General features: G+C 34.1%; 1 protein-coding gene across 2 annotated transcripts; it reads left to right on the forward strand.

The window, feature by feature from the left end:
* The first annotated feature begins 5,669 nt into the window (after nucleotides 1-5,669).
* LOC143052716 (cathepsin K-like) lies at nucleotides 5,670-15,495 on the forward strand. 2 transcript variants are annotated; one of them, XM_076225814.1, is made up of 9 exons: nucleotides 5,670-5,793; nucleotides 7,521-7,654; nucleotides 10,063-10,168; nucleotides 10,907-11,059; nucleotides 11,442-11,565; nucleotides 12,203-12,303; nucleotides 13,347-13,618; nucleotides 15,194-15,275; nucleotides 15,322-15,495. In XM_076225814.1, the coding sequence occupies exons 2-9, from the start codon at nucleotides 7,521-7,523 to the stop codon at nucleotides 15,337-15,339; spliced, it is 990 nt and encodes a 329-aa protein (XP_076081929.1). In that variant the 5' UTR covers nucleotides 5,670-5,793; the 3' UTR covers nucleotides 15,340-15,495. The 2 variants fall into 2 exon arrangements, with proteins under 2 accessions (XP_076081929.1, XP_076081928.1); XM_076225813.1 differs by having other exon boundaries at nucleotides 15,194-15,495.
* Nucleotides 15,496-15,780: the final 285 nt, after the last annotated feature.

Genomic DNA, 15,780 nt, shown 5'->3' on the forward strand with positions numbered 1-15,780 from the left:
CGTTCTTGCTACTTACAATTTTATCTATCTATATTAATAAACTTGGTCCTTTCGTTACAGAGGAAAATATTTTGTAAAAATTTACAAAAAAGTACCAAATTAATGAAAATTGTTAAAAATTTACTTTAAAGGGCAATAACTATTTAAGGGGTCAACTGACCATTTTGGTCATGAAGACTTATTTGTAGATCTTACTTTGCTGAACAGTATTGGTGTTTACAGTTTATCTCTATCTACATGTATAATATTATTTAAGATAATACCCAAAAATGGCAAAAGTTCTTTAAAAATTACCAATTGGGGGCAGCAACACAACAAGTTGTCCAATTCATCTGAAAATTTTAGGTCAGATAAATATTGACTTGATAAACAATTTAACCACTTGTAAGATTTGCTCTAAATACTTTGGTTTCAGAGTTATCAGCCAAAATCTACAGTTTACCCCTATGTTCTGTTTTTAGCCATTGCGCCCCTTTTGGTTGGTTGGCTGGGTCACCACACACATTTTTTAAAACTAGATACCCTTAAAATGATTTTGGCTAAGTTTGATTAAATTGGCCCCGTAGTTTCAGAGAACATTTTTGTAGAAGATTACACAAATTTACGAAAAATTGGTAAAAAATGGCTATAAAGGGCAATAACTCCTTAAGGGTTCAACTGACCATTTTGGTTATGTTGATTTATTTGTAGATTTTGCTTTTGCTGAACATTATTGCTGATTACAGTTTATCTCTATCTATAATAATATTCACGATAATAACAAAAAACGGCAAAATTTCCTTAAAATTACCAATTCAGCGGCAGCAACCTATCAACTGGTTGTCCGATTCATTTGAAATTTCTAGGGAAGATAGAGCTTGACTCGATTAACAATTTTACATGCTGACAGATTTGCTCTCAATGCTTTGGTTTCAAAGTTATAAGCCAAAATCTACATTTTACCCATATGTTCTATTTTTAGACATGGCGGCCATCTTGGTTGGTTGGCCGCGACACTGGACACATTTTTAAAACAAAATACCCCAATGGTGATTGTGGCCAAGTTTGGTTAAGTTTGGCCCAGTAGTTTCAGAGGAGAAGATTGTTGTAAAAGTAAACGACGACGGACGACGACGGACTACAGACGATGGACGACGGACGCCAAGTGATGAGAAAAGCTAACTTGGCCCTTCGAACCAGGTGAGTTAAAAATAGGGTTGATAGGTACGTAAGTAATTTTGAAACAGTCTGAATTTTCTAGTGACAAAATTCAACAAATACATTAAATCTTTCGGGTAGGCATTACTAGAAAGATAGATAGTGTTAGCGAAACACACTTTTTTTTTAATCCGCTTACAAAGTTTTAAAAAACTTTTCTATTAAATGTTTAAGTTAGTTCGTTAATGCATTCCATTGAAAAAATGTCCGCCTCTTATAACATTTGATCTAAAAAAAAAATCGCGAATTATGCTTTTGAAGTACATTATATGGATTTTGTGTATTTGCCTTTTCAAAGTGTTTGTAAATTGGTTTATATTTATAAGGGAAACAAGTGCCATGTATTGACGATAGTATCAACATAAAAAATGAAAACAACACGATATAACCTTTATGCGTACGTAGCGCTTTTCTAGATGTACGTACATTAGAAACGCTCAGAGCGAAATATTTGAAAATAATGACCGAAAACGTTGAAGAGGTATAAACCAACAAGCGCATAAAACATACTGTCGTTTGCCATTGTAGTAATTAGTAACATCATTTTGAAGAGGTTAACTAACCGGAAGATAACGATACATAAATATAATATTTGAAGGCAAAATGTAATAAAACTAGAGGCTCTCAAGAGCCTGTATTGCTCACCTGATTCTACTTGGGTTTTGAAATATAAAAAAAATATAAAATTTGGCTAAAAGTAACAACACTTAGCCAGCACCTCATAAGGAAAGGAACATTCATGCTTAATACATAATGTTTGATTTCATTCATTTGAGTGGTTCTTTAGAAGAAGACGTGTGTATGCATTTCCCATAGGGTCCTATGGTAAACTAAGTCCCCCCCACTGGTGGCCATCTTGGATGATGGATCGGTGACAAAGTAACAACACTTGGCCAGCACCTCAAAAGGAACATTCATGCCATGTTTGGTTTCATTCCATTCAGTGGTTCTCTAAAAGAAGACATTTGTATATATTTCCCATAAAGTCCTATGTTAAACTAAGTCCCCCCCACTGGTGGCCATCTTGGATGATGGATCGGTGACAAAGTAACAACACTTGGCCAGCACCTCATAAGGAACATTCATGCCATGTTTGGTTTCATTCCATTCAGTGGTTCTCTAAAAAAAGACTTGTATGCATTTCCCATAGGGTCCTATGTTAAACTAAGTCCCCCCACTAGTGGCCATCTTGGATGTTGCAATGACAACAAAGTAACAACACTTGGTCAGCATCTCCTTAGGAACATTCATGCTATCTTTAGTTTCATTCCATTCAGTAGTTCACTAAATGAAGACATTTGTATGTATTTCCCATAGGGTCCTATGTTAAACTAAGTCCTCCACTGGCGGCCATTTTGGATGATGGATCGGCTACAAAGTAACAACACTTGGTCAGCATCTCATAAGGAACATTTATGCTATGTTTGGTTTCATTCCATTCAGTGCTTCTCTATAAGAAGAAACTTGTATGTATTTCCTATAGAGTGCTATGTTAAACTAAGTCCCCCACTGGCGGCCATCTTGGACGTTGGAATGGCGACAAAGTAACAACACTTGGTCAGTATCTCAATAGGATCATTCATGCTATGTTTGGTTTCATTCCATTCAGTATTTCACTAAAAGAAAACATTTGTATATATTTCCCGTAATGTCCTATGTTAAACTAAGTCCATCGCTGACGGCCATCTTGGATGATGGATCGGCTACAAAGTAACAACACTTAGTCAGCACCTCATAAGGAACATTCATAATATGTTTTGTATCATTCCATTCAGTGGTTCTCTAAAAGAAGTCATTTGTATGCATTTCCCCTAGGGTCCTATGTTAAACTAAGTCCCCCTGCTGGCGGCCATCTTGGATAATGGATCGGCTACAAAGTAACAACACTTGGTCAGCACCTCATAAGGATAATTCATGCCATGTTTTGTTTCATTCCATTCAGTGGTTCTCTAGAAGTAGTTTAAAATGTAAAAAGTTAACGACGACGACGACGACGGACGCCAAGTGATGAGAAAAGCTCACTTGGCCCTTCGGGCCAGGTGAGCTAAAAAGGGTTGCAAAAAAATAAAAGATGAATGAAAGGATATTTTGAAACCCGTCAAAGGAACAAAATAATAGTTGCAGATCCATGGAAACAATTACAACCTTCCCAAGTCCTATAAATATAAAAAAAAATAAGTCTTTGTTTTGCTATGGTTAACCGTAAACCATATAAGTAATTGGTATTTTACAACGTCAATAAGTATAGAATACATACAAAGATGTAATATAATTGCCTATTAGACAATATCACATCCTTGACTAAACAGTCCCGGATTAACCATGGCAGTATTCCAGCGCTAGCTAAACAACGACAATGCTCAATCCATGGTTAAACTAGAACAATACTACAACACTGGCTAAACAGTCCCGGATTAACCATGGCAGTATTCCAGCGCTAGCTAAACAACGACAATGCTCAATCCATGGCTAAACTAGAACAATACTACAACACTGGCTTAACAGTCCCGGATTAACCATGGCAGTATTCCAACGCTAGCTAAACAACGACAATGCTCAATCCATGGCTAAACTAGAACAATACTACAACACTGGCTAAACAGTCCCGGATTAACCATGGCAGTATTCCAGCGCTAGCTGAACAACGACAATGCTCAATCCATGGCTAATCTAGAACAATACTACAACACTGGCTAAACAGTCCCGGATTAACCATGGCAGTATTCCAGCGCTAGCTAAACAACGACAATGTTCAATCCATGGCTAAACTAGAACAATACTACAACACTGGCTAAACAGTCCCGGATTAACCATGGCAGTATTCCAGCGCTAGCTAAACAACGACAATGCTCAATCCATGGCTAAACTAGAACAATACTACAACACTGGCTAAACAGTCCCGGATTAACCATGGCAGTATTCCAGCGCTAGCTAAACAACGACAATGCTCAAATCCATGGCTAAACTAGAACAATACTACAACACTAGCTAAGCCTTGTTGACAGTACTCCAGCGTTGAATAAACCATGACAGTATCACAACTGGCTACTAGGTGGATGGCTTATTCACCTTTTTTTGACCCACCTACGATAGTGTTTCTGATCAGTACGTCCGTTCGTTTGTTCGTTCGTCCGTCCTTCCGTCCGCCTGTCCCGCTTCAGGTTAAAGTGTTTGGTCAAGGTAGTTTTTGATGAAGTTGAGGTCCAATCAACTTGAAACTTAGTACACATGTGCTGTATGGTATGATCTTTCTAATTTTCATGCCAAATAAGAGTTTTGACCCCAATTTCATGGTTCATTAAACATAGAATAAGATAGAGCAAATTTCAGGTTAAAGTTTTTGGTCAAGGTAGTTTTTGATGAAGTTGAAGTCCAATCAACTTGAAACTTAAAATATACATGTTCCCTTTGATATGATATTTTTAATTTCAATGCCAAATTTGAGTTTTTATCCCAATTGCACGGTCCACTAAACATAGAAAAGGATAGTGTTAGAGTGGGCGTGTCGCCATAAAAATTGATAACATTGAAAATAAAGCTAATTCTTTTAACCAATCAGAAGACAGTAAATACACCAAATTTATTTATAATTTATTACTACACAGGAGAGACTGCAACATACAATAATGTCCGTTTATTGTAACAGTTGTACTTTAATTTTTGCTATATATACACGAAGGAAAACAGTTTATACCACCATAATGGGCCAAAGGGTGTGTGTGGAAAATATATCAAATATTATGGTAGAATAAAAACGTGAAAAAAAGGTGAGAGAGCAAAATTAATAAAAGTTCATCTGACCTATCTCTAGCCTACAAAATAAAAAGATCTAATCAACGTGACGTACATTGACTTAAGGATGTTCGCTGCTCAGTTTAATAAAATAAATATTAAAATAGATAACTTTCCATAACACAATATATATAGATATATATTGATAGGGGATTAATTGGGGAATCAAAAAAGCGAGAAAAAAAAATATAGGGGTCAATGTGCTTGTTTTCGAGATATTAATTTTTAGCCATTGGAATTTTGGCGGCAACATGTTCTCTCTTGATTTTTTATAGCTTTATCATTGACCAGTAAAGTTCTCAAAAACTATTAAAAGATAAATAAAATTTTATAAGATTTTTACAGATGGCTAATCATTATACCCGTAAAAGATTTATAAAAAGAAAAATGGGGGTTCATGGGCAAATTTTTTAAAGTCATTCGAATGGATAAAACCTGAGGATTTCGAAAGTCTGACAAAAAATCCAAAACATCATGATGACAAGCAAATATCCTTAATTGATATATGATTTTGTTCATATGACACACATGTTGAGATAAAAATGTATAAAAAAACGGTGAGCTAGCAATATTAGAAAAAAGTGCATCTGACCCAAAGCGAGCGTACAAAAAAAAAGACATAACCAACGTCACGTACATTGACTTTATCATATGATTTTGTTCATATGACACACTTTATGTGATAACAAAAATTATATATTTAAGAATTATTATATCTAATCTTTAGTGTATATCAGCACTTCGATGAGTCTGATTTAAACACAAATCTAAACTGCAGGCTTGCTTTTATATACATTTACAAAGGTAAGCGAATTCACAAATATGTTAAGAACGTCTATCTACCCTCGAGCAGATCCAGGATATACATGTATGAAAAAAAGAATGTAATACACGGGTATTGAATATTGCCAAGGGGAGCTGCTAACATGCAGGCGAAAAAAATGGATAATTTTATACAAAAAATGCATATTGTTCGCTGCCTTCGATCCGCTTCTGTTATCAATTATGAAGTCAATCTTTTTATAGAGTGCGGGAACAGCATTCACATTGTTTTGTAATCAACAATTAGGGAGCTATCATTTGGATTTTAGGGGCTATGATGAAAAATTTTGTCCTGAATTCGTATGATTTTTAGTTGAAATCTCTCAGTCTGTCATGATTTTTATTTTTCGCTATATTAAGTCCTGTCTTTTTCACACATAAATTGTTATACTGCCTTGTTTTGCTAAGGTGCTCATCCTGCCTATTTATTCATATACATGTACATCCTAGCTCCCTCATAAAAATCAAATGGTAGCTCCCTTACTTCATATTTAATAACAACAGCCAGTGGCGGATCCAGAAATTTTCATAAGCCAACTGACCTCCTAAGAGAGGACCCGCTCCGGTCATGCTTCAGTTATTCCCTATCAAAACAACCAAATTTTCTCTGAAAAAAAGGGGGGGCGGCCCCCCTTACTCCGCCTGTGACAACCTACATGTACCACAGAGAAAACATTTATGATCATACTATATTTTGTGATATCTTATTATCTTAAATCTAATCTGATAAACTCCTTATAGGTACAATTGAGAATGGAAATGGGGAATGTGCCAAAGAGACAACAACCCGGCGGGGTTAAACATGTTTGTGAGATTAAAATTCAGTCCAAGAGAAGTCCGAGTCTGATGTCAGAAGATGTAACCAAAGAAAATAAACAAAATGACAGTAATACATAAATAACAACAGACTACTAGCAGTTAACTGACATATCAGCTCCAGACTTCAATTAAACTGACTGAAAGATTATGATTTCATCATATGAACATCAGTCACAATCCTTCCCGTTAGGGGTTTAGTACCATATCATCATAACATATATGAGAAGAACATAACCCGTGTCATGCCAACAACTGGTTTTTGAATAAATGTGTTTAGTTCCGATGCAAAGACCCTATAAGTGAATCAATATTAACGCCAAAATATGCAATCTTTAATGACCTGACAACAGTATCGTAACTATATCCCTTCTTAATAATTCTATTCAAAGGTTTTGTTAGTTTTTGAGGTGAATACTGACACCTTTGTGCTTTATAAAGAATATTTCCATAAAAAATTGGATGTGAAATACCTGAACGTATAAGAAGTCGAGGCATGTTGAGCTATATTTACGAATGATGTCCTTATACCGATGATAAAATTTAGTAAATGTTTGTACTGAGAAAAATCCATGACAAACGTTATCAAAATGAGAATATAAACATGCATGTGACGTAATATATATGTATCGCTGAATAGATATTTTCGTGGAGATTTAGAAAAAAAAAATAGAAAAATAATAGTGTTACACTAGAGTTTATCCCTTCATATCGTTTTTCCATTTTCAACAATCGATGAATTATATAATTCAAATCTTGTCAAAGTAGATGTATGTCTGATTGATTCGAGCTATACACTTGACACAGGAGCGATGAGAGATCAGTTTTTAATTAGATTGCCACTTGTCCGAAGCCATTATAACTAGATGACTTTAACCGCCTATTTTTTGCAGATGCAGTTGATAATATTTACCGTATTATTATATTGGATATGTCAGGTCACATCTAAACCAACAACAGACACTGAATGGCAATTATTCAAACAACAGTACACCAAAAACTATAATCCAATAGAAGACAAATACAGGTACGTACACCAAGTAATTGAAATGTTATCATTATTGTTAGTCAAAGCAACGCACACGATATAAGAAGGTAAAGCATTGAAATATTATATATATTAAACAGAGACTAATGAAAGACTATTGTCTTAGATTAAAAGACATAAAAAAAACGAAAGGAAAAGTTAATTCAAATTGGATGACTACAACATGTACAACGTGTGGGGGAAAGGGAACTAAATCATATCAATATAGAATAAGGAGATATGGTATGATTGCTAATAAGATTGATTGATTGTTGGCTGCTAAATGTTTAGTGACAAACATTTCATGCATGTTCAGGACGATTGACAATGACAGTCGCCAGATAATTTGAGACCAAAGGACTAGGATAATTAAATCTGTATATGTCACCGTAGAACTAAAGAGCAAACCGTATCATGGATAGTAAGTAAGCATAACAAAAGGACCCCGAGATAGTCCAGACAAGCTGTGAATTGATTGATTGATTGTTGGTTGCTTAACGTCCAGTGGCAAATATTCACTCATGCATATTCAGGACAACAAGCTGTGAATTAAATGACTGGATACGCTTAAAACAAATCCTACTTCATAGGTTCCGAAAGGACTGAAATAGGACTAGTTTAGTTTACACATATCAATTATACGGGATTGGGAAACAAGGTATTGCAACTTATATTACTCCATTTCCACTTTGTGGGTGCGTGTGCTGCCTTGTTGTGGTAATAGTCTTCTATTTTTGGAAATCAACGAGGGTGTCTTTTACGTGCAAGAGGGCTAAACTATAACTCTTGAAAATAATACTTATTCATTGTTATTTGGGACAAATTGAATCCTAACAATACCATACTATTTTTAAGTGTATCAAGCCAAGTCTTTTAGTGTTTAGAATAAACAATATACTGTATTGGTAAAATCGTACTGTTGTTTTGTTCTTGATACTGGTAAATGTTTGAATCTCATGCATCTGTTTTCAGATCTAGATGTGTTCCAAATAATTTTGACGGGATATTATATTACTTTTTGATTACTTCGGTGCGGAAATTAAGATAGAATGGCGGACCAGGGGCCTGTTTATCGAAGCTCTCTTATGACTAGGAGGTGTCCTAAGACCAATTTAGGACATATTTTAGTCCTAAGGGGGGTTGTCAAACATGTCGCAACTTAGGAAAATCCTAGTAATTTTATAATGCCCATTTAGGTGTCTTAAGATGGTCTTAGGATGGTCTTAACTTTAGGATATATTTAGGATGGTTATTTTATAAACAAATATGATTTGTATAGGTTTTATTTTATTTTTATGGCGGGTTGAAAGGGGGAGGGGGATCTAGGATGAAAAATAATGCTCTGCTTTCTTTTGGTTGTAATCTCTCAATCTCCGGCGCAGAGATCACATATTCGTTCCGTTCAATACTTTGTAACACTACACTCAATATTGAGTGCAGTATTGCGGAGCATGTATGGAACGGATATGAACTCTGCGCCGGAGATTGGTAATCTCTGAGGGTGGTAAAGGGTTATTTTGGTGCAACGTGATCGCCGTTTTTTATTTCACGTTCAACGTGTTTTTACTTTTTTTATTTGACATTCAGTCGTGCAAGACGGGTGCTTCGTTCAACGTGTTCTGCTTATTTAATTTTACGTGCATCGTGTTTTTTAAAGTCTTATATTGCGTGCTCGGTATTTTTCAAATAAAATTTAAACACTTGGCAGGTATCATCAAGAAATACTTCTTTAAAAGCTGTAAACCAATTATATCATAAATATGTATACTAAATCGGGAATATCAAGTACAACAAAGAGTTAATATATACAAGAAGACAGTGACTCAGTCACAAAAGGTTCAAATAAAAATATTTATTTTCCGTGCAACGTTCATTACAGAAATTATTTCACGTTCAACGTGAAATTATGTCTTATTTCACGTTCTTTTCGTGCAAGCACCCCCCCCCCCCCCTTTACCACCCTCATCTCTGTCCTTCATTTTACCTTGATAACCTTTTTTTCATGTATTAGTATATTTTGACTTTTTTTTTACATAAATTGTTATCTGCCTTTAGTTTTTGCAAAGTTGTCCATACTGTTTTATTCCAGACTCCTGTCCAGCCTTTGTTAAATTTCATCATTCTATAATTATTAATCTTTTTTCAAATTATAGTAATTGGTTAAATTTGATAAAATATATTATTATTGTTTAATTTTTAATTTGCCATTTTCTTTTCCGCCAATATTTAGGACAGCGGTTAGACGTCTTAGCCGTAAGTCGGTCTTAACTTTATCATAACTTCTGTCCTAAGAAATTCTTAGGACCGAATTTGGGAAAGTTTCAATAAACAGGCCCCAGTTTTACAGCACAAGTGAATACAATATAGCGTACTGTAGAATGGTTAACTGCAAATTCGATAAATTTCAGACGCATCATTTGGAAAGAAAATAAAATATACGCAGAAAAACACAATGCTGAGGCTGCAGCAGGTCTCCATACCTATACCATGGGATTAAATAGCTACAGTGATATGGTAAGGACATATTTTTGGAAAACAAAGTAACTATATGAACTTTATGAAAACGAATTTCTGCGTTTGTTGTCTTATTTCTTTTTTATATTTTAATACAGATGGTAGTATTTGAACAGATTGAATTTCCAACCTCTTTTTATTTCTGTGATGTTTAAACGTTTGAAGAACTATATTCTCTATAAGAACTGTTTTCGTTTAATACAAATAACATATCATTCATCCCTAACACAAATACTTGTTTGCCCGAAAGAACTGATATATGAATATACAAATAAGGGAGCTACCATTTGATTTTTATGGGGGGGCTAGGATGAAAAATTTTGTCCTGCTTTTTTTTTAGTTGTAATCTCTGTCCTGCCTTTTTATTTTTTACTCTATTCGGTCTTGCCTTTTTTTTTACTACATTGTAGTTTATCCTGGCTTTTTTTACACAAATTGTCATCCTGCCTTTTTTTTACCAAGTTACTCATCCTGCCTTTTTTTTACTCAAAACTCCTATCTTGCCTATATTTTTCAAACTTCATCCTACCCTCCCCCCCCTAAAAATCAAATGGTAGCTGCCTAAGATTCAAATTGATGAAGTCTGACGAAACGATAATAATGTGTATGCATGCACGTAAGTGGATAAATTTTGAGAGTATATAAAGTACGTTCTTTTTTTCAATATTCAAATTATTCGTTGCTTATAATCACAAATTATAGTTTATAGGATTTTAAAGTAGGTTTATCACTTTACAGAAACATGAGGAATTTGTGAAAACAATGACGGGTTTAAAAATATCGGCCAACCCAACACCGGGGAAACCGTTTGTACCAACAGTGGAGGCTGGACGACTACCTGACACAATGAATTGGACAGCATTAGGATATGTTACAGAAGTTGGAAACCAGGTATTTACATGTCCAAAACTAAAACAAAGGAAAGATGGCCGGTCATTGTGAACATGTTTCTCACTCACAGCGTCAAAATCGAAAAGATGATCGAATTTTTTGGTATTTAATTTAATATCGTTTAAAGTCATTCGAAATATGTGCAAATACATGTATCTAAAGATTCCAATGCATAGAAAACTGCGTGTTAAAAATGAACTGTGTCACATAAAAGGATTGTATTTCTATTTCAAACTGTAAAATGTAGACTAAGGTTTGAATTGTCTCAGGTCTACAGTGGTGAATTAACTAAACGAAAAATGTCAGAAATTCTGGATTTTTTTCTTCTGATTTTCTTTTTATACACCGTTTTATATTAATCATCACTTTATAAATTTTTAAGGGTCCATGTGGATCGTGCTGGGCCTTCTCTGTGATAGGAGCATTAGAAGGCCAGTGGTTTAGAGCTCACCAGAAATTAGTCCCATTGTCTGTACAGGATTTAATGGACTGCTCAACATCTGTCGGTAGGTCACAGTGTTTTAAATAATTTTATTTGATTAGGCATACAATTTGTTTTATTATTATTTTTTTTAGGGGGGGGGGGGCTTTTATATATGACTGTGCGGTACAAGCGTTGCTTATGTTGATGGGCGTACGGTGACCAATGATTGTTAATTTCTGTGTTATTTTGTCTCTTGTGAAGAGTTGTCTCATTGGCGGTTACACAACATCCTTGATACTGTGGATTCATTTATAATTAATGAAATGATGGCTTCCGTAAAACTTTCAACAAGTCGCCACGATTCAAAATATCTTTGGTACGGCTAATGGGATAATTTTTAAAGTTGAATGATGATTAAACTTCAAACATTTTGCATTTTAAATGTGAATACTGTAATTCTTTTTATCATCGAGGAAGACCGTACGCTTTTATCCACATATTTGAATTATGATGGACAGGTGTCTCATAGTAATGGAATGTGTACCGACTTTTCAAAAACCACAAAATTAAATACCCACGAATATGCAAGTTTTCCTTAAACCACAAAAATTGGTATTCACGAAAATAAATAGTTTTTAAAAACCTAAATGTATTTTGAATTTTTGACACGAGAAATGAAGAAAGAAAACATCGGAAATAAATTATGGTTTTTGTTTTAGGTAATCAAGGCTGTGAAGGTGGATTAATAGATAAAAGCTACGAATTTATACGTAAACATCATGGAATTGATACGTGGAAATCCTATCCATATGTTGGCAAGGTATATCTCTCTTTGATCAAAACACAAATTAATTAAAGGTTTTAAGAGTCATTCATATTTATAAAGGACAACTAAATGTCAAATTTATGTTCACTAATTTGACTCAAATTCTCATATTTAAGGTGGTACCTACACTTTCACTAAAATTAATTTGGCTCGTTTAATTTTAATTCAATTTTGACAAAGTATGTACTTTGATCCTTTAACAAAAATATAAAAATTTCCAAAATTTTGAACCAACCGTTTTGTCAGAAAAATACACTGGTTATATAGCAGTTTGACAAACACCAATTTCGATCATTAGGAAGCTTAATATTCCCTATACAACACAACGTAATTAAAACGTTTAGCTGACTTTACAGAGTTATCTCCCTGTAGTGTTAGGTACCACCTTAATACATACTAAAATTACAAATTACAATAAGTCTGACATAAACAGCTAACACTGTCTATTACTGTTGGAACAAATATCTTATACCATTTATTTCGTTAGGAACATATACTGTAATATTTATTCCTGTGGAAGTAATATTCCAGAATATGTTTTCCTTTTGGAACTTATATTATGAAGGAACTTCTAATCCGTGACAAAACTACAGTCTCCAGTGGTCATTTCGCAATTAAATAAGATTGCGATAATTTACTAATCTAAAATACACACGAAATTCTGATAGATATTATCGAGTACATAGTCCTCTAGATTGTGCATACATTTACACTGAAAAATATCGTTATAACAATTTAGTTAATTTTTTTCTCAGAACAAAACATGCCGTTTTTTAATAACGAAACTGAAGGAGCAACTTATGTCATTTTTTCTTTCGATTCTTACAGTTCCAGGTATGCCAATCCATGAGTGAATATAATATTATTCTATTTTGTTTCTCAGAACGAAAAATGTCGTTTTAATAACGACACGGTTTTAGCAACTTGCCAGGGATATAAGAATTTGATAAATATATAATACTTTTTTCAATCCTTATATATAGTTCTAGTTAAGCCAATCTGTGAGTGAATATAATACTATTTTATTTTTTTCTCAGAACGAAAAATGTCGTTTTAATAATGCCACGATTGGAGCAACTTGCCGGGGTTATACCGACATTAAAAAGGGTAACGAAGATGACCTATACGTTGCTGTTGGGTCAATTGGTCCAGTGGCTGTCGCTATAGATGGTAACCAAGCCTCATTTGGGATGTATAAGAGTGGAGTGTATGATGAACCTCAATGTTCGTCAACAATACTTTCTCATACTTTACTGGTCACTGGTTACGGAACATACAAAGGGAAACAATATTGGTTAGCTAAAAACAGGTAGGGTTGTAGTCTGTAATATTGGTTAGCTAAACACGGGTAGGGTTGGAGTCTGTTATATTAGTTAGCTAAACACAGGTAGGCTTGTAGTCTGTTATATTGGTTAGCTAAAAACAGGTAGGGTTGTAGTCTGTAATATTGGTTAGCTAAAAACAAGTAGGGTTTTAGTCTGTTATATTGGTTAGCTAAAAAACAGGTAGGGTTGTAGTCTGTTATATTGGTTAGCTAAACACAGGTAGGGTTGTAGTCTGTTATATTGGTTAGCTAAACATAGGTATAGGGATGTAGTCTCTTAAATTGGTTAGCTAAAACAAGTAGGGTAGTAGTCTGTTATATTGGTTAGCTAAAACCAGGTAGGGTTGTAGTCTGTTATATTGGTTAGCTAAACATAGGTATAGGGATGTAGTCTGTTAAATTGGTTAGCTAAAACAGGTAGAGTTGTAGTCTGTTATATTAGCTAAAACCAGGTAGGGTTGTGGTTTGTTATATTGGTTAGCCAAAAACAGGTAGGGTTGTAGTTTGTTGAGGGTCGTAAAAGGGGGGGGGGGGGTATCAGCACGAAAAAACGCAACATTAAATTGCCATTTTTCGATGAACGAAAAATTAAAATGTTCTTGCACGTTGATCTTGTTACTAATTTCACGAAATACGGTGTATAACGAACCTTTTTCACGGCTGCACATGAAATAAAAATGGCAAAACACGTTAGACGAAAATAACCCTTTACCACCGTCTTTGTTAAGGAGGCTCGCGGGTATAAGATTTTCAGAAAAAAATTAAACATTAAGTTTTCATTACAAAATTTATTTATTACCTTTAGTACAATGTAGTTGTTACTTTATCAAATGGTACAAAAATCATTCCAAAAAATTAATTCGTGTTGGTCCCAGGGGATTTTTGAAATGTAGATGTCATTGAAAAAGCTCCAAATTATCTCCCTTTGGTGCAAAAATGCCGTTTTTGGCATTAAAATTGAAATATCTTTTTCAACTCATCTGTGACCTATATTTTTTATTGTTGTTTTCGAATAAGCTGTACATGAACTAAATAATTGTAAAATTTAAGCGACTTCTGTAATTTAGTTCTTTTTTATTTCGATATTACCGCTATTTCTCCTATTAGTTCAACAGAATAAAAGGACATTAACAAAAATGTATGCTTCTTTCGAAGGCAAATTGTGAGCGTAAATGAACGGTGACCCCATTTTTTTTATTTCATTTTTCTATTTAGTATACGATAAAGTTCATTTAAAGAAAAACATAGAAAAATCCTATATTAAATAAAAAAAAACAATACTTTAGACCAGCGAGCCCCCTTGCTTTGCCTATGTTTCAGACAGAATTTAATAAAAGTAATAGAGGATATAAAGAGGACTGTAACTTCTGACATCAAGTCTTGTAACACCTGGGAATATTATACTAGTATAATATAGTCCCAGGTAACTCATTCGAAATGTGTTTTATAACTCGCGATTATTTTTGAATTAATGGAAGTAGACTTATTAAGAAAAAATGAAAAAAAAGAGACACAGCAAATACCAAATGTTATTACAACATTTCTATTTTTGTTTTTCAGTTGGGGCACCTCCTGGGGAATGAATGGTTATATTATGATGTCAAGAAATAAGAAAAATCAGTGTGGTATAGCAAACCTGGCCAGTTATCCAATGGTTTAATGATCAGCGTGGTATAGCAAGCTTAGCTAGTTATCCAATGGTTTAATGATCAGCGTGGTATAGCAAGCTTAGCTAGTTATCCCATGGTTTAGTGACTTTCAAAAGATTCTCAACACTTGTAGATCAGAACTGACAAACAAACAAACTAGAACTGAATAAAAACAAACTACAACATAATAAACTTATATTACCAAAAAGAAAACTGGTGTTCAGTGGTTGTCGTTTGTTGATGTGGTTCATAAGTATTTTTTTTTTTTTTTTTTTTTTTTCGTTTTTTTTTTTACTTATAGATAATGCCCCTGATTTCCTGTTTTGGATGGTTTCACACTAGTCATTTTTGTGAATTTTTATAGCTTGCTGTTCCGTGTGGGCAGTACCTTGACCTATAATGGTTTACTTTTATAAATTGTGACTTGGATGGAGAGATGTTTTATTGGCACTCATACCACATCTTCTACCTACGCTATATGTTTTTCATATTTGAATT

The sequence above is a fragment of the Mytilus galloprovincialis genome, chromosome 11 (assembly GCF_965363235.1).
Source record: "Mytilus galloprovincialis chromosome 11, xbMytGall1.hap1.1, whole genome shotgun sequence".
Taxonomy (NCBI): domain Eukaryota; kingdom Metazoa; phylum Mollusca; class Bivalvia; order Mytilida; family Mytilidae; genus Mytilus; species Mytilus galloprovincialis.